The sequence below is a fragment of the Bombus pyrosoma genome, linkage group LG14 (assembly GCF_014825855.1).
Source record: "Bombus pyrosoma isolate SC7728 linkage group LG14, ASM1482585v1, whole genome shotgun sequence".
In the NCBI taxonomy this organism is placed as follows: domain Eukaryota; kingdom Metazoa; phylum Arthropoda; class Insecta; order Hymenoptera; family Apidae; genus Bombus; species Bombus pyrosoma.
Window position 1 is genome coordinate 1,812,426 of NC_057783.1, and position 24,547 is coordinate 1,836,972.

At 34.5% G+C, this 24,547-nt stretch overlaps 1 protein-coding gene and 1 long non-coding RNA gene across 8 annotated transcripts in view; one reads left to right on the forward strand and one right to left on the reverse strand.

The window, feature by feature from the left end:
• Positions 1-24,547, reverse strand: part of LOC122574686 (metabotropic glutamate receptor 7-like) — a 44,143-nt gene that overhangs the window by 9,219 nt on the left and 10,377 nt on the right. For 6 of the 7 annotated variants that reach the window (XR_006319137.1, XM_043742573.1, XM_043742570.1 and 3 more), the window contains exons 2-6: positions 11,754-11,937; positions 5,983-6,198; positions 3,185-3,316; positions 1,463-1,642; positions 617-786 (exon numbers count right to left, since the gene is read on the reverse strand). Coding sequence is in view for 6 of the 7 variants with exons in the window: in XM_043742573.1 (XP_043598508.1) it covers positions 617-786; positions 1,463-1,642; positions 3,185-3,316; positions 5,983-6,198; positions 11,754-11,903 (848 nt within the window). In the remaining variant the exon portion in view is untranslated. Of the gene's footprint in view, positions 1-616; positions 787-1,462; positions 1,643-3,184; positions 3,317-5,828; positions 5,928-5,982; positions 6,199-11,753; positions 11,938-24,547 lie in introns of those variants that run through there. The other variant, XM_043742574.1, reaches the window with a different exon arrangement.
• On the forward strand, positions 7-12,765 carry LOC122574696. The gene is made up of 3 exons (XR_006319142.1): positions 7-449; positions 499-503; positions 12,752-12,765. It is a non-coding gene; the product is annotated as an uncharacterized LOC122574696 (long non-coding RNA).

Below are 24,547 nucleotides of genomic sequence, written 5' to 3' on the forward strand. Positions count from 1 at the left end.
GACTGTTTGTCAGTTTGGCGAACCTCAGCTAAATAAATTCTAAGATTTATAGCGGGTCCTTAGGCTAGCTGAATATGTACTATGGAGATGCATCGACATCTGGCAATCATCTTGTTCACAGTGTGCGGTCTTTGTGTAGCAAGCCACGGGACAGAATCCGTTGGAGTGTTTACTATTGCGTGCCGCTGCTATATTTTTTTCAAGGAGAGCTATACGGTTACTCTATGCCTTTGTTTAGGTAAACGTTTATCCCTTGACCGCGGCTACGTTGGCGATTGATTGTCGCCTCGGGCCCAAGCTCACTGTTACAAATCTCAAATAAACACAATCGGATTGAATGACAATTATTTAATTATGGCTATGGTAAAATCCGGATTACAATATCACGGGATTCTCCCCAAGTTCCAAAGGAAGGCTCCGGTGTTCTTTCATCTCCGACATATATATGTGTTACACACTTAGCAGCATCGAATTAACCCTTGACATCTTTAATGAAAGATATGGTTGATATTGGACCAGGTAATATGGTCGAAAGAAATGATTAATGACCTGCTTGGAAATGACGTGCAAAAACGGTTGAGTGGAGTAAGGAGAGCAAGAAGCAGTCGATTTTTACCTTATGTTATCTTCATCGACGAATAAAACGACACCCCTGGCATTGTGTTTTGAGCCGAGTCTTTCGACAATTTTATCGAAATCTTCGGCTTTCGCATTTCTCAAAATCTTCTCGCTGACTGCTACGCAGATACTATACTCCGTCGACAATGAGGTGAAACTGGCAATACCCTGTGCAGAATGGACGAGTTACACAGTTAATCGAGGTGGTCGATTAAACGTTGGAGCAATATGAAAAATGTTTTTACGAAGGGATTTTTTATTATTAGTCAGAAATGCTGTTAAAGTAGTCGGATTTATGGCACGAACTTTTGACAAGTCTATTGTTGAAAATGCATTAATTAAAACTTTTATAATCGACCATAAGAGCTAGATATTATATTGTGAGCGAGGAAAGTCAAAAAGTTCAAATTGATAGGATAAGGACTTAAGATGCGTTCAAAGAGATTGATAAGCTTCTTTAAATTTAGATCTATTAGTCTTGCCACGTCATAGACAATGGATGATGTCCTGGGAAAATTGAAGTAAAATTTGTACGATATTGCTTTGTGAAAAACACGCAAAGATGACAATAGTGTCATGGAAAATAAGGGTTCAATTTGCATAAATATTCACCGTCTACTGATTAACGTAAAAAGTTGTATTCCTTATATAAAACGCAGGTTATTAGAATATTAATCTGACGAGAAGCATAAACGATTACAAATGTACGATATATCATTACGGTATTTTTTATAACGGATCATTCCAAGTCATTATCCTGGAGGAAATAGAAATGAAGATGAGTATAATTAGAGGAAAAAATGGAATTGTTGATACGCATGAAGAATGTACAAGTATTAATTACCTTCTCTCCGTAATCACCTTCAACTGCAACCGTAGATACGTATTTCCAACCGAGTTGATGAATGATTTCCACCATGGCTTGAGCTTGAAAATTATCTGGCGGCACTACCCTACTAAAATATTCGAAGCGACTTTTATCCGACAATTCTGTGCTCGTTGATGCGTAGCTTATCTGTGGTATCTGAAACCGGTGTAATAATCATCTCTTTTTCCAGGTTTCAACAAATTTTTTATAATATTAACGAACGAGTGTTACTACGTTTTGTAATAGAGGTATTTAAAGCATTAAATGAAATCCATTTCTTTTGACATGGAACACGCGAATAATCGAAATATATGAAAAGTTTGATCTTCTACAAAAATGAGATTAAATATACAATTTTCGAAGGACATAGAAAATATATATCGTCCTTTTCTCGAACTTTGAACAGAAGAACTTTAAACAGATTTCAACGTTGATAAGAAATGGTAGAAAGTTCTAAACGAGTAGTTTCTAATTTTTTCCACTGAATTGCTTCAAGAGCTATTAATTAACTTACTGGGTTCGCGTCAGCACCCGAAATAGAATAACAAGAAACAAAACCGCGAACGACGCGCTGGATTTAAACGATCTAGCCTGACAAACAACGCTTAATTGAATTAACGCTCGGCAAATTACGCTACAAAACTCAACGTCTTTGATACTTTTTGTATAGCTGCGCATTCTGTTAGCGACTTTTTTAATGAGAACAGTAATATGTTACGAATGACGAAAATTCAAGATTACAACATTGTTACGCTATTTGTACAGAACATTTTTAACTGTTTATACCCTGACAGTGTTTCATAGTATTGTTCAGATTAAAATATTGCTAGAAGCGAAATACTCTTGGCCCTCGACTAAGATTTATACGTATCATTTCTTTTAAGATCTCCGAGGTGCTATAAAGCTCAGTGGTACCAGCACTCAGGGACACCATATTTAATTACAGGAAGAGGAAGTTTCGTCGCATGAAAGTACATGGTAGCGGGGTCGTTTTTGTTTCTGCGAATTCGTTTCGTTCGTTTTTCTTTCGGCAACTTGTATTCTTGCGCTCTTGATTAATCGCTCTTATAATTGTTTTTCACAAGATAGCGACGATTTCGTACGTTCCATCTTTTCACATACATCCGCCCTTTACGGTTATTTCACCGATAATTTCAGTATCACGGGATAAATCAAAGCACGCGATATATTGGGAACAAGGGACATCGAAAAATGATTGAACAGTTTGCAAACTGAGGAACCATACTTAAGATTCTGAAATTTCCATTGGAAACATTTTTTCACGCAGCTTTGAAGTTGGAATCTTTTGATATGTATGATTTTATATGATGTAAATGCGTTCAAAACCGTGCAGGTGGAAGAAGCATGTGAAGTATGTGGGCGGATGGGTTGAACGGTATTAAAACGAATGGAAAAATGCAAAACGGATTTCACTGATTTATTCGAACATTTCTCTGTAAGCCTATACGTGCAGTCGAATATCTGACTATAGTCTTGCACGTAATCGTTTAGCTTCGACCAGTCGAGGGAACAGGTGTCGAAAGACAATAAATGACTTTGAATATTTGAATTTTACATATTTCTGGGTCGTAACGTGAAACGATGAAAAATCTGTCCGCTATTTTAACGTATCTTTCCTGCGTTGATATTAAACATACGAATTTTTCACTTCGATGAGAATGATTTTTAACTACTGACCTTGAATAATCGCAGAATATTGGCTACCATAATGGAGACTACGCTAAACGAAGCTCCTATAACACCCGTGACAGGTTTATGGGGCACATACATCGGTGGTTTGTCATTTTCACATTTGTATTCCGATATATCCTGAAAACGAATAAAAGAGAAATCACGCGTGTTTGTATCGTGTCTATTCTACTTGTCGATCAGATTTGCTTATATCGATGCTTTGAATTAAAAACTGATATCGCATATATACATATGTACATGTATATATTGTGTAAATGGAAATCATTGAACGAACAGATTGTATCGAGTAGTTTATCGTTAATAAACTGTTATGGTATATGAGAATCGGTAGCTTATTACACTTTGTACAAAAGAACTTCATTGGTTAATGTGAATGTGGATTTTGTATGCATAAAAATATCCATTTGAATTTTTGTTAAATCAAGTTGACCATTTCTCGCCTTTTATTTCCACTAATTTCTCTTTTACAATTTTATATTCATTCTGTTTGTTCTACTGAAAAATATTGTGGAAATATACTACAACCATCTATCTTGCTTAACTAAGTCACTAAAATAAAAGCATAATTTTCAAACAAGGTTTCGCTTCATAGTTGGATAAATTTTTCAAAATAGATATAGAGATATTTTCGGAAAAACACGTACAAAATGTTCGCAGTGTGATTGAAAAACCAGTGATGTTTCATGCACAAACAAATCGCAAATACGTGTATGAAATAAAATTTTATCATACCTAGTTTTATAGGAGGAGCTGAATGTATATGGGAGTATATTAAATATACATACGTGCGATTCGCTAGAAGGCATGTATCGTTGCGTTTCTAGATGTAAATTTAATGAAATTCTCATTTTAATTTTTAATTTTCATAAAGTCTAATTACTAATCGTTGTCGCAACCGGAGCAGAAAATATGACGCCCAAGTAATTTAAAGCTTATTTCTAAGGTAGAGATACAGAGCTATGAAACGTTCAATTGATCCACTATGGTTATCGGTTCGTTTACTAGTTTCTTTATCGACAATCTCTATTTAACATAAAATTATTATCTCGTATTCTAAATAATAATCGATCGTTTATTAATAGCTATAAATCTCCGGACGAAATTTATGTAAAATGAGGGATAGATAATTGGAGGTCAGTTTGTCGTTGAAGAGTTGTTGGTTACGAGTCTGGTCAATGCTAGACTTATGCTACTTATACATAGTAGCAGCGTCCGTCATGCTTGAAACGGACGGGAGATGACAGAGTATCGATTCTAAATTTTCTACTTCGCGTCAGATACCAAAGAAATAGTGGTCTCTGCAAAGGTTATATCTGCATCAGTGCTATCGCCGCATCTAGGTATATAACGCCAAAGCAGGGATGTAGCAGATGCTCTTCTGAATCATTTCCACTTCACTAAGAATACTAAATGACACCGCGTAAAATATTCTCCACCATCTTCGATGTTGTTTTGCAGAGTAAATTAAAGAAAGATGTAGTCTTCTTCAAAGTTTCGTTGTAACTTAAGCATTTTCCGATATGTAAATCACTCGTACTATACATGTTCATCTCTGTTGAAAAGTTTTGCGACAGTTATCATATTAGTTTAAAAATAGGAAAATGTAAATGAAAATATGATTCAATCTGAATCTTCGTACGACAAAAAGTTAATTAATGTATCGCTTAGTTCACTGGAAACCACATGTAACTATATCCATATGTAATAATAGTGACTTGTTACGAATTGCTGATCTGTAAGAGCAGTTGCAATTATATGAAATAATTCTTTGAGAAAGCCTGTAATAGCCTGTAATATGTGTTTTCTTCCTATTACGTTATCATCAACCGATGGTCGATACCTTATTAAAATTCGTTAGAAGAGGTAATTTATTTAAGAAATTTTCAATCAAGTCTATCGATTAATTCTATCGCAAATGAATATTATTTTTAAATACGTGATATCCTATAAAATTTACTATACACAGAGCTTCAAGTGTTAAACGGACTGAAATTGATAAATCTGGTCTATTAATTTCTGGTGTTAGATGGGTAAAGATTAATCTACTGCCTTGAGGGTATACTTAAACTTGATAAGGTAATCTAAGAAGATACCTAATTTTGTATAATTTAAACATATATTTTACATATACTTACATTATTTTAAATATTTATCGAACAATTATGATTTAATTTTTTCTATCTTTTCTTGTATCTTAGCTTAGCTTTATGGATAAATTGGTTGCATCTATTTAGAATTTACTTCTTTACTAAAAAGAAAGCGTACAGATAAAACACAAATATATAATTTATTATTATTCGTATTTTTTCAATTGGATATTTTTTAAAACATTTGCTTACAAGCGGCAGGATTTCCTGTCGTAAATCCTACAGAAGAATACTCGAGGTACTGCATCGTACAGAATTCAGATCTATCTGACATAATCATGGTTTCAACAAGTAGAAAATATGAATGAAAATGGTGAATTCACATATTCTGAAGACAAATCTGGCGATAAAGTCGCGCATAAAATGATTTCTCAAAAGGGAATATGCAATCGTGCAGGAAGAAGATTTCTAAGGATCATTACAGTTATTTTAACAGAGAGAAGGGTGAAAGGAAGAGATATTCGAATAAAACTGTTTCTTACTAATTTGTTATGTTAAACGATATCTATCGCGCGAAAGACGACGCATCAGTTGTCAAGTTAGTAATGGTATCGCAGTGCTAAAGATTAGATACGTCTCTCCTACAAATGTAAAATTTATGAGCTTAAAATGTCTTAATATTATACATGTACTTACTTGATTCATATAAGATCTGACGAATTCCATACTCTGGTCAAGTGCATATGTATCGCTGCTGCAGGAGTCGAGAATAAGCGCGCCTAACGTGGTGTTTGGCAATAACTCATCGTTTGAATTTATTTCATCGAGAACGTACAACATAGCCTCCAAACGTTGCATTCCTTTTTCTTCTTTCACTGCACCGCATGGTGATTGACCGATGGAACCTGCCACCTATGAATAAAAATATGATTATGAATAAAATCCATGAATAATACGATGGATTTCCAGTATATACTCGATAATCGTGTTCCCTTACACTTACTTTTTAAAGATAAATTTAACAAAAGCTGCTTATTGAATTGTACGCTACCGTATATCGAAAATATACAAGTCGTATATCGCTCATATAAATAGATTTAAAAAATGTGAAAATACATCATACAGTTGGAAATAATTCCGTTTCTACCTTTGCATTTTTGCGTATGTAAGCAGCGAATTGTTAACGAGTTGAAAAATTCTTATGAAATCTTCAAATTTGTTTGTTTTCTCTATCGCGCACTATCGCGGCACATTTTTTTACTAATTTATTAATTACATGTTTATTTATTTCGGCTGGTTTGTTTGATAATATTCTTTAGTGAACAAGGGTTTATTGATTTTACAGCGCTCGGCAATGTTTTTATCCAAGTGTTATAAATGCTCGAACCAGTCGTAGTCGGGATTTCGTGCTTACAGCGACGATAATTCTTCCCGTCGAAAAATTTCTTTGTAATTTTACGTTTACGCGTGAGATAATTGTTTCGTTAGAAAATAAACGAATCCCAGGGGTTCATTCTCTTTTCTCAGCGGACTGTTGTACATTTTCTCGTAGTAATTTTTTCATATCTCTGTCGCTGTTAATATGTCTTCTATAAATTGTAAATCGTCTTCCATAATTAACGAAAAGCAGCCAGGTATTAGCACAGATCCACTTCAGTGTTTAACGGTTGCACTAATCACGATGATCTAAAAACCTCGGCCCACGTTTTTCATTGGCTAAAAAATTTATGAATTTTGTAGAATAAAAAGAGTGAGCGACATTTTTGAAAAAACTGTTCTTTCCCGTCGAAAACATTTATGAAATATTTAAAGACGCAAAAATGTACAAAACGCGCTCGCGTGGAAAGATATACAGAACTAATTGTTGGATTTGTTTAATTCCTACCGTGTACTGTAAATATCTTTAATCGCTGAATTTGTTTAATCGTCCTTCTCAGAATCACTCGGTTTGCTATAAATGACTGTCATTTTAGTGCTCATTGTCAGCCCGGTGATATCCTATCTCTTTTACTCGCATACAAATTTATATCTCTTGGGTAAAAAGACGGAATTCAGGTTTCAATTATGTACAAGAGATTAAACAATTTTTTACCACCTCTTTGCTCTCGTATCATGCGATCCTATCGCATCATAATTCTCCGTGGGCGTGATCTTAGACGGTTTTCTGCAGTTCCATTTCGTTTCAGATGATTTACTATCTTCGGAAAGCTTCCTGCGAAGATATTAAAATCTGACGCGATTTCTCCAAGCGTGTCTTCTTTTATCCGCCTATTAAATATACCTAAGTGATCTTTTATGTAGGCATAACTTCACAAACTTTCCACTCTTTAAATTCCCAGTTCCCTTTAAATGCGAAAGTATAGATTTGAGAATCGGCGCTGTAAAATAAGGCAAATGTTCGAGCAATTCTTATTGTACTTATTTTATCGTATGTGCTTTCTCTGGCAAGACGGAAAATAAGAAAAATAAAATACTAAAATTACTCGGCAGAAAACCGTCGTCCTTGGTATCATTTATGCAGCAATTGAGTCAACTCGAGCACCTATCTTCCATATAATACAAGGTGTTCCATGTTTTGGAAACTTTACCAGTATGTAAAGCTTCGTTAAGTAGTTATAATGAAAATACGAAGTACAATCTTTGTTAAAAATTATAAAACGTTGGTTTCAGAGAAGGAAAACAAGTCAAGAAGAAAGAAAAAAAGAGGAACATATCAAACGAATATGGATACGTGTAGTGAATTGATACAAAGAGATAATTGATTCATTAAGATGAATTGGAATCAAAATGAACTTCATAAAGTAATAAAATTCATATCTTGAAATGAAATATTAGCAGGTAACGCAGCAACTGCCTAGTACCTTATATCTTTACCATAACTTTTTAATGAAGTTTCAAACGATCTATATTTATATAACGTTTTTGTCTCAGTTATACTCATAGAATATCCTAAAAAAAATTTGGCCTCGGAAAACTTAGAACACCACGTATACTCTAACACCTGCGCACTTCTTCTGTTTCTATTTCGTTCCGCCTTTAATCCTATTCAAGTAAACTACACAGCCATTTTCAGGATACATTCGATCAGATTGTTATTTTATGGACTAGGGATACATGAGAACCTGAATCAGAGTACTACGCTACTAGCTCTGGATGTATGGCATGGCTTAATTCCAACTGTTAACGTGTATGTACATTGTACATCGTAAACAATTAGCTGCATCTAAAAGAGAATGTGCTTGATGAACCCTATAAGCTAGCAAAGTTTCGTTAAACATTGAGCGAGACAGTTGGACAGTTTTCCTCGTTACTTTGGATAACACAAAAGCTGTTACGACTCGTTCATACTTACAAAGCGGAAGAATTACAGTCACATATTCTCTTCTATTATAATATCGTTGGAATAATTTGTTACTTGATATCAAAGAGACTATGAAATGTACACCACGTTTCGCTAATCTTACAGACGTTTCTTCATAAGTACGATATAATGTTCGTTATTTATGCGTTCATACGGCATTAGCAAAATTCTGAGAAATTTTTTTAAACTGCAAAACTATCAGAATCTTCGCATAATTCTTAACATTTACAGTGTTTAATTAATTATTCCAACAAATGGATCGTAAACAGAAAAAGAAATTCTTTCAAACATCACTCTGAACGCATCTAATGTTACGAAGTTTCTCTTTGGGATCTGATGTTTGTTATCTTGTGATAAGTTCCATTTTCTTGCACAAATACGTTTGTCTATCAAGGAAAAACTGACCTTAGAAGATCGAATCGTCTATCTGACCTATTTTTAGTACGCGAAGAAAACTTAAATGCGCGCCTGTCGTGATTTATGTAGTAAGTACGTACATGTTTCTTTCTCTTGATATTGGGTCAGTCCATAAGTTCGTGCGCGTTTCTGTACATTTGTGAAAAACACGTGATCCGTAAAAATCGTCTTACGAAGATGGAACTCAAAAGCCACCGTCAAGATGACAGAGAATTATACGTATAAACATATTGCAGATTGAAGACAAGCTTAACATCACATTTTCAATTATTCTGTTAGATCGTAGTAATGCGAATTTTGTGGACCAAATTGTTAAACGATTAACAAATTGTTATTGTAGTTATTACAAACAGTTGCTTCTAGTTTATGTATAGTATACATAAAATAATAGTTTAAAAGTTACATCTCAGCTATTACTTCGATAAAAATGTATGGTGATCGACGATGATCCAGCGTTTTTGTTATTTTTTTAATATGACAATTTAGTCAAATTACTCTTCTCTATATATCATTTAAAGACAACAAATTGTAAGCATTGTATGACATTTATCTACGAAAGGAAAGACCCTAAGTTACTAATGCTATAATAATATCTGTCGTATTAGTGTCAAATAAGAATCGTATAAAATGGAACAACCGGTAACATTTCGTGACTCGGTGCATTCACTTAAAGATTAAGTTAGGGAAGAAAAATGCATTTCACGTTCAACTCTCTGGAGCTTCTCTGAAACATGTCAGTTCTACCGATACGTTAGAAGCGAAAAAAGAAACAGAGTCCAATATTTCCGACTACATAAAAGGACCACGTGGAATAAAACGTTTCATCGATCAACATTATATGGCAAAGAGCACATTACCTTGTCTCGTTAATTAATACCTTTTTGCCAATTGTAGAGTAATTAAAGTAACTTTTGTTACGTGATATAGCGTGAGAGTGTGTTAATGTTAATTAAAATAACGCGATAATTAAAAGAGCACGAAGTTTTTATCGAGATATTGTTGAATTGTTTTAGTCGTTGTTACTTCGCGAAGAATAATCATGGAAAATATGGGATCCGTCTGAATAAATTTTGGAAGCAGTAAAACGGCGAAACAAATTTTAAATTAGCTTCTGACAGATCGTTATAAAGATCAGACTTTGACATTTACGTTCGTAATGATTTGGGTGGAGAAAAGGAATGTCCTGGCTCTACAGAGTAGCTTGACTCTGTAAAATTTTCGTGAGAAAAACCACCTTGACTTTCGTGTCGCTTGCTAGCGTGAAAGCATCTTCGAAGGAAATCAACTTATGGAGGTGAAAGTAGATACTTGCTCCTTTAAAACGTATCCAGGCGAATTATTGTATGATTTTTCTTCGCCAAGTTCTAGCAGTTCGACAATTTTCCGATCAAAAATACCACGATGCATTACCTTCTACGTCCGATGTCACAATTTTACGGAAATTTATAAGAAACGAATGTTGCGAATTATATAATAATTAATTCATAAAATAATATGAAAGGAAACGGTTGAAAAAGTTAATTGTTTGCAACGTAGCATTTAAATGAATATCCCTCGCACTTCTTTTCTCCTTCGATTAATATTCAGCGCTATGCATTTTGAGTTTAAAGGATGTTAAAAAATTTGCTTCACGGAATACATATTCCTTTTCAATAATATCGTGCGCTGTTTCCTGTTCACTGAAACTTTTCAGCATTTGTGTTTCATTTGATACGACTCTCTTCTGAAAATTCTCAATTTTCCTCTGCAGAGACAATGCTGATTTCTATATTTAATAATGTAGGAATGTGTATTGTAAATGCGGCGAAGCTTTCACGTGTCCTGTGTAGCACTACAATAAGGCAAAACCCGTATTATTTTAGTGTTAATGATACAACAACAACATGTATATAATTAAATTAATGGAACAAAGTAGAATAAATGAAACATGCGAGTATAGTAACAGAATTTGCTTGGATATTATTTTATAGGAAAAGAACGTATACATTTAGCATACATACGCAACTGTTTTCCACGAAAATTCAGAGAAGCGATGTATGTATGTATGATCTATTTTCACATTTATTCTTCTCTCTGTTTCAATGGAATGGAGAATTTTTCAAATGGGATGTTTAAATATTGAAACTAATAATTTATGTACGTCGATGCAAACGATGAAAACGTAGAAGCTATACAGTTCGATATTGGAATATAAAAACAAGGGTGTTTAAATTTCCAATAGAGATAATCCCCTTTGATGAGAGGAAATTTTTATTTCGTAGTAGAAAGTTAGCAGTTCATGTGTATAATGCTTCAAGCATTGTGTATTCAAAGTATTAAAGGTATCGTACATGCGAATAGACAAAGCGAATTAAAGTAAAATAGATAAAACGTAAAAAATTTATAAGGTTTGTTTATTTTAATGACTCTATTGCGCAAGAGAATTTATTAATACTGCCATCTTATAACTTGTAACTTACAAAAGTTCGCTAATAATACTCTTTATTTCCGAAATATTCGTTTCGGAAGTGAAACTGTTACGTAATTTCTAAAGTTAGTCGAAGTTGGTAAGTGGCTTAATTCCTTTTCGCCGAACTTTCTAATGAAATTTGGTGACACAATGAAGCTTCGAGTACCGTAGAATTTTACATTCATACGTCAATTTCAGACGATTTGTTATCTATAGAAAATACAATAGAATTATACATACTTGTTCATGCATAGGAAAGATTCCTCCGAGAATTACATCACCATTGATACGTATAAGCTTCGAACCATCCTCGTCGCGTCCCTTTCGAATGTGGCACTCGCTTACTATGATAAAATATAACATCCATGTTAAAATCTTCCCCACGCTCATCTTGTACGCGGCAGCTCCGATTCTTTCCTAGTATCTGCAACATGAAATTGAAAAATTACTTTCTTCCATTGTAAATAATTAATTTCTGCGCAATTTATCACAACACGATCATACAAATTTGTTTACTTCGTTTTCGCAGATAGACTGCTATCCAAAGGTTTGATAAAAGTTGAATTTACATTTATAATAAATAAATGTTATATAATATTTGACAAATAGTAAAAAAAAGAAATAGGAATAAAAGTAAATTCAAATTTGGTGAATAAAATTATTAATAGAATTATTAATCTCTCTGCGACTCTACGAAATTCAAAATTGGCGAATTGGTCTTTCCGGTCCTTCGAGTTTTACAGGCTACCATGGAATACTCGGTTTAGAAATTAGGATGCGACGCAAGTACAAAATGACCAGATGCTAGGACTGTACTCATTCGTTGTAGTATCTTTGTAGAGTCATTCTGGGATAGTAGCTAGTATATACAATGCAGAATTCGTGGGGTTGTTGTTCCTGCGAGCTATGAGGATGTTTGAAAGCAGTTGGACCCCAGGTGTTCAGGCGTTTAATGGGACCGTTAATTGTTACGACGTGTCTCCAGGTTTACAATACTTTGATCCTCAGGAGTTTGGAATTGCATTTGTTACTAAATTCGCAGTAACACGTGACTTCTACATTTTCACTCTCGTTACAAAATTAATATCGTTTGGCACAGTTATCTGCTCAATAGACTGGTTTCGTCGCGTGCAATAAAATGAACGAAACTGCGATAAAAAGAATATTTTGGTTAAACTTGTTAAAACTTGATAGAATACGACAATATTATTAAAAATTGGTACTTTGAATATTTCTAGAATATTTCAGAATATTTCAAGCAGGTAAAGAAAATTGTTCCGGACAGAGACTATCTGTTATTGCAGATGCCACATATAATTACAACAATTTCACGGTAATTGGATCCTCTGTTTTGTTAACGACACGCTATTCGTTTCTATATAATTCGCACACGTATTGCGAAAGGTTCGCAGAATCTCGATATTGGTTAATCCGTGATTGAAAACAGAAGAGGATTAATTTATAAATTTTATAAAGTCGAATTAAGAAAAAGATAAATTTATTCGTTTCATTCGGCTACTTCGTTCGGACTCGTTCAGTTCAGTCGCTCGATTAAACTAGTAACATTTGCAAGGAACAGCCGATCCCTGCAGAAGACCTGCAAGTTCAACCGCGTTGACGGGAAGCAACGTTCGGCTACTTTCGAAACAGTCAGCTTCTAAAAGTTATGTAAACTCAGTTTTCCCAAGTATTTTGGGATTGCTGCTTCGAGCATAACGTCGCGTTATGAGATGTAGCAAAGTTCAACAGCCTTGTAACCCTAACAAACGTTGTATTAAACGCTGCAAGATTGCACAGTTAGTTGTACAAGAGGACGCATTTACAAAAGACAGTAGCTAAATTGAAGGGGAACGAGATGATCCAAACATATGGTGGGACTAAGAATTCGCGTGGATAGCGAATGGTTGAGAACCAAACGAATATTTATGTTAGACCACTAGTTGTAAGAAGCTGGAGCGATTCAGAGAATCGCGTGGCGAGACTTTGCGTGTACGGTAACAGATGGCTTCACTGCCATGCATCGTGTCATGCCATGCATAATGCTTTGTTGCGCGTACGAGATCTTCGAAGGTATAAACTGATTGAGAAAGTCAACCGTGAATTTTCAGACAGTTGATCAGAGTCAGAATTAACCCGTAATTAGGAAACTTTCTAATACGCGCACGAACACCTGTCATTATTGAGAATATCGCGTATCGGAAAATGGTATGATATTAGGTTTTCACTTCGAAGGAACACGAATATTAATAATTACAGCCTCGTCGTTGCCTGTTCAATACCAGTTGCTGTGTTGTAATCTCGCTCGTAGATTCGACCACCTCAACACGTGGCCCCTTGATTGATGTAGATGCACATTGCTAAGGTACTGTTAATCACGGGAAATTACCTATCATAAATTACGAACTGACTGATAACCCACACTCTCATTCAGGATGGTACAGCGACAAGAAACATTACCTAAGTATGACGCGCAAATTTTCACGAAACTTGGTACATAACTTTTTTTTACCGATAATTTTCTACATTCAGAGGAACTAGCTTAGAGAACGTTTAAAGAAATTTAGAGGATGGAAGCCCGCAAGGAGATAGAAAATATATTTTCTTGGAATATTTTGGAAGCTATTAGAGATAAAAGCAATTCTATTAAAAAAGAAAAAAAAAAAGAAAATGAAATTGTTGCAGTTTTGAGTACACTGATCCATACAATTTTCCACCCTCTATAAATTATTCGTTAATTAATACATTGCTATTATCTATTATATTTATATCATAACGCTTCAAACTTGTAAAATTAATGTCGTTAAAAATCGATAATGAAATAATTAAAGAGAAAACATACAAGAGTTGCAAACTAATTTAGTAGTTATTTCGATGTTAAATCTGCAGTCGCCAACGAAACGTTGACGCAGTGGACACTTCTTTAACGTCACACGGTTTCCGTGATATGAGAGATATCCGAAGGGCATGCGAGTTCTCGCTTGGATAATGCTGGCTTAAAATAAAATTATATTAAATAAAATTGTACAAATTATACATTGTAACGAGTAAATTATTACATAAAATATTTTCTCTCATAAATCATACAATCTCTCTTTCAACGAATTACATGTACAGTTCCGCTCTCTTGTCACATTTTGAATAATCTCTTTTTGTTAATTTTTTCAACTGAGATACATTTTACAAAATAAGAATGCATCCAATCTCTGCTACTTTACCACTACTACAAAATATCGTAATAAAACGTCGAAACGAAACGTTTCACTAAGAAGTGTAAATTAAAGATTGTGCTATACATTATTTATTAAAACATTAAAATAACGCATCGGAATCATCGGAGTACATATTTGGAGAGTCACAGCAAAACAATAAAAAGTAAATGCGGAAAGTATTTCAATAGTAAAGCATGGTGTTTTGTATATAGAATTATTTTGTCATAACTACAAAATAAGATGTCTCGTGAAAATAGTGTAGTCTCGTAAATATATTTGCCATGTAATTTTTCCTTCGATAACACTCCTTACAGATTCGATTATTTGATAATTGTTTATTCTTGCTTTTGTCAACTCTCAACATACACACAACATGCACATTGACAATCAGAATAAATTACTAGCAACTCAACGACAGACTATTAAATGGTAATCTATGTGTGGTGTATGATTTATGAATTTGAATCAATAATTCTTGGTTCTGCGTTGCAGAGACACGTCGCATCATCATCGATTGCATGCAACTTGGTATCAGTTATAGCGGCGTATAATACTCTCAATTCCATTATGCTATTTTCTCGCGTAATAATATGTTGCAATTACGTTATTTTCACTCTGCGTACGCATTTTCCAGCGCATAGTCCAAGAACTGGTCGAAAAATGATTTCACAATTTTCTAGCATTTGAAAGTTGAAGAGAGCTTGTCGATCGAACGATCTGATCGAAGTGAAAGACGATAAGAAACTCGTTAAACGATCGAGTATTCCTCGACGCGAAATAAAAATTCTTCCAACATGAACGGTAGCTTCTAAAGAAAAAGCGACAAAATTAATCGAACCGTTCCTTCGGATATCCTTCGCACTGAATTTCCCAGGAATTTCAGTAGATCGTGAACTATACAAACAGACAGGCGACCACCGACTGCCACGAGAAACTTTTGCACACCGCAAGAACGTTCCTTAACATTCTGATATTCGAAGACGCGGTTAATAATCTCGATAATAATCGTATAAGAAATATGTATGAACGTGAGCTAAGGCTTGTTGTACGACGGCTCTTATTATGTGGCCTGTGATCTAAAAACAGAGAGTGCGGGTTTTGCAGCCCTCTACACAGCCGTGTACTCTGAATAAGAACAATCATATCGGGGAATTTCGTCCTGATTGTCGCATCACCGTGGAAAAAGGAATTCGGTGTGAATGTTTATGGCGAGTAACTGAATTTCGAGTGGTCGTGCTTTGCTGTGAAACGCTTGAAAGCAAAGTGTGAAAGAAGAGTACATGGCAGCCCAAGCTTTTGAGTGGACACGATGGTACGTACATAGATGTGTCCTGGGAATATCTGCGTAGTTTGCCTGGACTGAGTGAAAAAGAGTGTAAAATGAAGAAGAGGAAAATGTGTCGGGATTGCTGCATGTTGTGTGAAAGAGTTTAGTTCCTCGGGTGGTGCCGAGAGTGAGAGTTTCGTGTCGCCGAGTGATTTTGATTCCTGTCTTTCGTACGATCAAATTGTAGTTTAATTGAGAGTAATAACAATTAGTTAGAACCGCATCGTTAAACAGATTGTATATTTGAACGATACAGTTTGAATGGCTTTCATTAACGTGGCTAGCGAACGAAAATTCGGCCACACTGCCGTTTCATTTTTCACTTGTTTCATTTATCGACACGTCTATTGATTTCGGCTGGCAGTGGAGCAAAGGAAAGGCATCTGTCGAAATGCAAATAATCCACGTAAAGGAAATGTCAATAATGTTACCGTCATAGAGCTAGAATTGTATCGACAAAAGGAGAATTGAAAACTGTGAAAATAGTTGGTTTGGAAATTCTTTGATGAGTTCAAGGTTGCGTTAAAAATCGTTTCGCAAGAACAACGGCAAAGCAGAATTCAAGAAAGTAAAATTAATAAGTAGATTACGAATTTTTATGCATTTCTGTACAATTTTAATGGGTAGAAAATATGTATAAAAATACAAACATATGAAATACCCAAGGTACAGTATCATGATATCTATACAGTAGGTATAATTAAGTGTTAATTTCTTGTTTCTATCTGCCTCTGCAAAATTATTATAATGCCTAGAAAGATTATGCAATGTGAAAATGTTGGAACCACTAAATCAAAGATAAACATTTAGGATTACTTTATGGGTCGTGCTTATACATATATCTTACATGCTTGAATACCTAATTTGTTCAAACCATCCATCACTATCTACCTATTCAGGGTATCCTGAATTTTGGAATTTTCCAAACAAAATCTATACTTGGCGTCAGATATTTAACTAACATCGAACGTAATATTCGAGATATCAAAGATCAATATTTTGTAAAATATTTGTCTCGTTATTGCAGCAAATACGAACAATAAATTTCAAAACTGTTTAAAAGTTGAAATAAACTAGCACGTGTGTTTTATATTTTCTCTAAATAAGTCAGATGAGGCGAGAAACGCTTTAGAAGAGAAATACAGTAGCGTTTCTTTCCTTTTTCGTTTCTTTTTCGTTGTTTTTCATCTCATTCGGTTCGGTTGAGAGGCGAAGATCACGGTATCATATACGCCGAGAGAAGATCGCTATACTCTCATTTTCCTAAATAGAACTTTTATTAAATTTCTTTTCCTACGTTGCCACTTACCATAATTTCAGTCAATTTCGATAGAAAAGGAATTTTGTCGCATCTTAAGAGTACCCCATAGGAGGAATACGTATAACCAATATTTTTAGATTAAAATGGAAAGCGTACAGTTTCTCAGAAGAAGCGAAGTGTAACGCGAGAATAAAAAATGATATTTGCTCTGTTACTTTAAAACAAACCACGGTAAACGCGAAATCCTTACTGTACGGCATAAAGGACTATGAAACTCGTGGAATCGAAAGAGATTGCAATTCTTTGCCTGATTGAAGATAGATAAAACGTATGTAGACAAAATGAGCTACTTTTGCGTCAATGGTGTTCACGAAATTCACATTTACACTTTCTATTTATATAACGACGCGTTAAGAAATTCTCGATTGTCGTGCATTTTAAAGGAATTACAGAATTGTGAATACACGCAGGTACTTTAAATGTTTTACAATTTTACAATTTCTTCCTGCGTCTTACTTTTTAAACTTTGAAGTTGAAAATTGCGTGGGACATCTCGAAAGTGCGTAAAATATAGGCGAATAACATTTATAAACAGCATATAATAAATATTAAATTTCAGAGGTTTTTCATTGCGGCAAGTCTGAGAATTATCGTTTAGTTGAAACTTTAAAATCAATTTCGCCCTGCATCGTTAAAAGGTGCTCTGCTTCATAGTTTTTCCAATACAGAAAACGTCCGCCCTTCTGACAAACTTTGGGTAACTGCTAACAAGGCTTGTCCTTTAAGTCTCTTTGATCCCATCACTTGAGATTCCAGAAGCAGCCACGGAGCGCTCGTTTTAGACAGTACGTTAATCATTTTCTTTTTCATTTATATTCCATTTTCATTGTCCTTTCCTTATTCTTATAAATGATCCCTGTTGTAAGAACGTGATTAGATAATTCTTAGATTATTAAGCATAACTGTATTACGAATAGTTTGGTATATCGGTACTTTTTCCACAGAAATCTATTACGTTTATTAGATGAGATGGATGGATGTTTTGTTCGAAACAACGCAACAAAAATTGTGTTCTAGAAACGTAGAAGTTTCAGACTAAACAGAAATTAACTTTAATTCGCAAACCTGAATCCGAATGCGCATTTATGGTGGAAACTAAAATATTGCGCGAATAAACTCACCTATCGAAACAAGAGAGAATTATTTGAAATTGCGAGGGAAAACTGGGAGGAAATGCCACAGATAAAAATATTAACAACAATTCGCTAATCCTGTGATAGACTCAATTGATACTTTGTAATTTTTAATTAAAAATTTCTTGATTTAATAAGGATATTTTTTTCGTATTAGTTAAAATTCTTCTAGATGAACATATTTCAAATGAACGTATATGTATACGTATAAATTGTGTAAGTACGTAACTCTAGGCGTACTGTTTCCTCACACTGCTCATCCTGTTTTACTTTGTTTCACGGCTTTAAATTCCTTCGTGTACGAATTATTAAAAGTTCAAGGAGGAAAAAAATGTTCTGTTTTCTAATTATCTCGCTCGGCTACACTTCATCCATTCGTCTTTACGGGTGTCTTTGTCTGAAATTTAAATAAGTGGGCAAATATGCTGTCCGCTGCAGAAGAATCGCGAAATTTCGAGGGCATCTCCTGCTAATGCTGTTGGCGTCCTGCATGCTCGCCTGTCCATCAAAGTCAGGTGTGCCGTGCGTTCATGTGCCGGTCAACGTTAATTAAGAAGTCCGCTAGTCCAGATATGCATTGTTGTCCACGTATGCCAGTGTTTCTCAACCTTTTTCAAACTACAACTCCATTTTCCGGCAAAATAACGTACGGCCGTACTCTGCTCAAAAGACGCTTTTAATAGAAGTAGCGTTCAGACGATCAATATTATTGACGATATTATTGTCAATATTTGAGGTTTTCAACATTATCGTGGCTAGAAGAGCCCCTAGACGATCAATATATTATTGTCAATACGATGTTGAGAATCTTAAATTCGTCTACAATGTTGCGTATTGATTAGAACCATTGGTGGAATATTACGATAAAAAGCTGTTGGAAGTCGTCTTAACGAAGCTTTCTATAAAAATAATTACAACTGTCGGATTGTTCGACATTTAAGAAAAATTGAGACACAATGTTGAATAATATCTACTAGTTTCTTTGACGATACTCTGCTGCCTATAGAATAGCCGCGCGGGCTTCTTTTTCAGAAACTCTTTGTCATCTTCAATAATAGATTCCTTCAAGTAGCTTTAGACTATCCAATTTTTTCCCCACTGGAGGGTTTTATAAAAAGTAGAATAAATGATAGTAAGCGTGTGTCATATTCGATATATAAAATGAATGGAATTGAATATCCTAGCTGACATTCAATATTCTTTATCTAGTTGGAAAACGAAACCCTTTTAACTAATCAATTCTGAATTTTTCCTTTTTAACTAAAAATAGGAGATGTTTTCGTCATAGAATTCCAGTATTTTAATAAAAGTGCGATAAACAATTTTATGTTTCCGGAATCTCCGGAACAAGTCGATAATAAAATACCGACGACGATCGCCTAGGAAACATTTTGTTATTTCCTCAAGTTTGGAACGTCACAGGTTGAGAATGTATGACGTGAAGGTACAGTTTTTTATCTGAAGAAATAAAATGACGATATTTAAAAGATTTTTGTCTACTGTAAACATTATGCCAGCGTAAATTTCATTATAATGTAAAGGCGTTAAAGTTGTAAGAAATAAGAAATGTTTTGTCCATCGTAATTAAAATATTTCATTCTTATGCCTAATTTATCATCATTCAGAATTATGGTATTACAAACGTAAATCGCGATATTACCTAGGAAAGACTGACTTATACTTGTTCTACGAGCAGGTAGAAAATGGTCTACAGGTAGCAAATTAGAAAAGAGGATAGTAATAAAAGCAACAGAAATAAAATTAAAATCTCATGAATGAAACATCAAGGAGATATCGAGACGTGTAGTAAAACATATTTACACGAAGAGAAAATGTGTATACGATGAAATGAAATCTAAGCTGTTCTCCATAAAAGAGGAATGCAATTTTACTGTGTAATAACGCAGCGAACATTAATTGGAACGAGAGCTATGACAGAACAAAATTAGTCTCTTCAAAAAAATTAATCGAAAATGCAACAGAAATTTTTTATCAAAGGGGTCATTTGCAGAGAAATTGATTTTTTAAAAATATCGAACGCATCTATACTTGTCACGTAATGTATGATGTACATCAGTGAGATTTTTCCCCTCTAATAATATCGATAGTACGTACAATAATAAATTATATAATAAAATGTTTTCGAATGATTGCTTCGTTGAAACCGTGAAATAAAATCGATAAAATTTTGTTTGTTTTATTATCAAATATGCCACTATATATTACGCAAGAATTGTTGTATTATTATTATCACTAACTATTATTATTACTACGATACTATTGTACTGATAACATGTATAAAGACTAAATAATTATTGAAACGATTGTTGCAAAATGTGCGTAGAAAATGTTTGCTCTGAAAGCCACCTAGTTTGTTAACTTATTCACTGGCATTCTTTCTCGCACAATGGATATTAGTCAATGGCTAGACAAAGATGTATTGTTCATAACTTCTAGCGTAGCTTAACTTTATGTAGCATGAAAAGTTGAAACAACTGTTTGCTGCAGTTGTTCGACTTTCGTTATGTTCCGAATATAGATAATCGATATGGTATGTTTCCGTAAATGAAAATCGTGCTTACAATTAGATTTCATTATATCTGATTAGATACGCACGTACACAAAGTGATTCTAATAACTGGGCCAAACTATTGGTATCTCTGTTCCAAGCGAAGTTACAAAGGAAAATTTTCCTCTGTTTAACTAACTATACCATCATGTGGCGCGAGTTTTCTCGCAATAACATCCACGCCTGTGCAAACTGCGATTCCACTTTTATTCTCATATGGAACCACTTTTTACACAATTACTTTTTCTCCATAAATTGATTTTTTTTCACTCGTTTCACGAGTAACGTTATTGAAAACTCGATGATTATTTCCATATCAATATTTTTCATCCCGCGCAGATACAAAAATATTTCAGTAATATTTAAAATAAGTATATCAAGCTGGACAAAAGTTGAGAAAAAGATAATTGAACGATATTGTTTTTGGGCAGCCGTTTTCTGTTCGAGTGTACATCAATTACATGTTGCAGAGTTCAGCGTAGTTCATAAATGAATTGATGATATACAGGTGTTGGACAAAATAATGGAAACATCTCTTATATGACATATATACAATATACGTACATATACATATGCGAATTTGTGCTCTCGCGAAACATATGTAAAAGAGTGGTATCCAAGCAAGCGTTATGTTTTTCCTACTAAATAATATTTTGAATATTGTACTTTTTTTTATTCTATATATTTTTGCATATATATTACGCACATACACGTACATTCTATGCATTTTTGCACCTTTTAATTTCTCACGGATAAAAATTCGCAATCTATCAATAACAGCTCTCGATAACTAACTAGTACAGACATGATACATGTTTGTTAAAAATATATTTTTCAAATATCTGAAATACAAAATAAATACTTGCCGAGGTTCCCTACACTTTTACCCATTTGATTACGTTATACTTAATTAATCACTGCGGATACTATGACACGGATACTATACACTGACATACTATGTCATTTGTCCCTTTGAAAATGCTGTGTGAACGTATTGCGAAATTTTCCCCACGGAAAGATTTCAGTAAGTGAAAATGTTCTGTTCCAAATGTTCTTTAATTACTGGAATTTTCTGGCTGCACGACTATGGGATAGCGGAATTATGAATTTTGTAACAGCTGTGCAAAGACTTTCAGATCTTTTCCAGTCGTTAAATGTACCACTAATGAGATGCGTTATCATCGCACGCAAAAACTAAAGAATACCCAGCACAAGGTTTATATCTGTTCAAAAGCATTCTTCTAAGAGTCTGAAAGATCACCTTGTAGATTACGTCTTAGTCCGGTCTAATGGCTCTTTCGCGGATGATATATCGTGCTTCGAGTTCGAGAGATGAGATTTCTTTGCATCGGCATCGCGTAGCTGCGGCAATATTAGCGCAAAAATTAGAAGAGCAGCCAGCTGAAAGAGTACAAGAAATACAGTTTGGAAAAATTCACATTGTTTTCCTTGAGAAATCCAGATATATAACTACGAAAAGGAATTTTAACAGTTAACGATTAAACTACTTTTGATCAGAAGTTTAAGTAAAAATAGCATATTAGTTGAGCTAAAAATAACGCGTTCGAATATTTTCACCTAGCCATTTTTCATCTTGAATTTCAGATCGGCCGAAGTACGAAGCGTAAAATTTAGCAAATCTTTGACGACAAGTACGAAGCATCGTTGGAGCATCCTCGAGAAATATAAAACGAATGCCTGTTTGCTAACCTTGTCCATTTGTAGTAACTCGAAACTCGTGGAATATGCAATGTTCTATACCTTATGCAACTCTAGCATTTCGAACGTTTGCAAGGACCTGTCTGAACTCGTAACTATGAAAAAACAAACGAGAATATCTTCTTACGCTTGGTCTATCTTATTTGAATTCTAGAGCCATTACTTATACGAACGGTGTATTTCAAGTGATTACATTGATAAACTTATATGAAGTGGCGGGACGAAACTTACGCGGCGATCTAATATAACGCGGAGGAAAGCGGCTTCAATTTGGAAATGCATTCTGGCCGAATACTGTCCAACGTTGGAATAAGAGCGGTTGAAGCTATTGTTCATCATCAATTCATCCTCTACGAATCATAGCTAAACAATCGTAACTATTATATCTGCAATTGGACTGCTGCCTTCGTCGCCTTGAATTATATCAACGTAATCTCGATACAGGATCATTGTTAATGTAAGTAGACGAGAGCCAATTTAAGTCTGTCGATAGTTACGTTGTATGTGGAATTATGGGAACGCTTGGAGAAGGCACATCCTCGTCAATTTCATTTCTTTTCGCTATTATACGTAAAATAATAGTATTTGCAGCACTCTATTATCAGCAGACATTCTGCTCGGATAGCGAAACGTTTGGATATTGCAGCAGAACGTTCTGATATCGAGATATTCGGATAATGGCGTTCGGATACGAGAGGTTCTATTATACCGCTACAAAATTTGAGAGGAAACTGCTATTGTTAAATTCGTCCATAACTCGTAGGAAATCAGAAAAATTCATATTAAAGCAATAATTATTCTTCCTTGTTGTATGTAGCTATTTTTATAATTTAAACCATTTTGGAACACGAGTCCTCGAAATCATTTAGAACTTAACAGGATAAAACTATAGATTCACTGCGTTTTTGCGTCTTCATTATCGTCTGTGACCAGCACTATTGATTCTTCTCTCTCTCTCTCTCTCTCTCTCTCTCTCTCTAGAATTGAGAAGCAAATTCAGATTAATGTAACGTTAAAATACATACACACGCATAGATATCATTTTTAAATATTTCATGCGTGTATTTTACGTAATATCCCAATATGTTTAATATGTGAAACGAACATACGCAGGAAGATATAATGTTTTAACTAAGACATAATACAATATGAAAACTTTCATTCTAAGCGTGTCACACAATTCCCGGTAATCGGACTGCGGTGAATAAGAGATTAAGTGGCCTTATTTCTCGTTTAAACAAGTGTCATGTACAGCTGTTCAAGAAGTCGAGTTTATGAAGTTGTCGTGCAATAAAGCGACTTCAACTTTGAAATCTCAGTGCACTTACAGTGGAAACCAGTACAGTACCTAATCTCAAATCGATCGAAACTTATATTTTAATTGTCTTCTCTCAATTACAGAAAGTGTCTTCCTATATTGCATATGCTAGCTGTTCCTTATTCGTAGTTTTTATTATTATTAAATTACGTAGTTCACCAAATAATTTTGTAATGTGCTCGATGGGAAAGCGCTATTGCGAAACCAAGGGCCGTTAAACTAATCGGACGAAAAGGATAACACGTGGCCAACGCACTGTTTAAATAAAGAAGAGAAAGAAGAAAATATCAGCGGATCAGCAGCGATTAAATGCCTAATCGATTGAAAATGCGCCCTTGTTCGTGAGCATTAGGATGCCTAGTGGTTTTACACCGAAAACGATAACTGATTCACATTGTTAGCAAAACGATTAATCGGTTAGAAACTTAAAAATCCGGG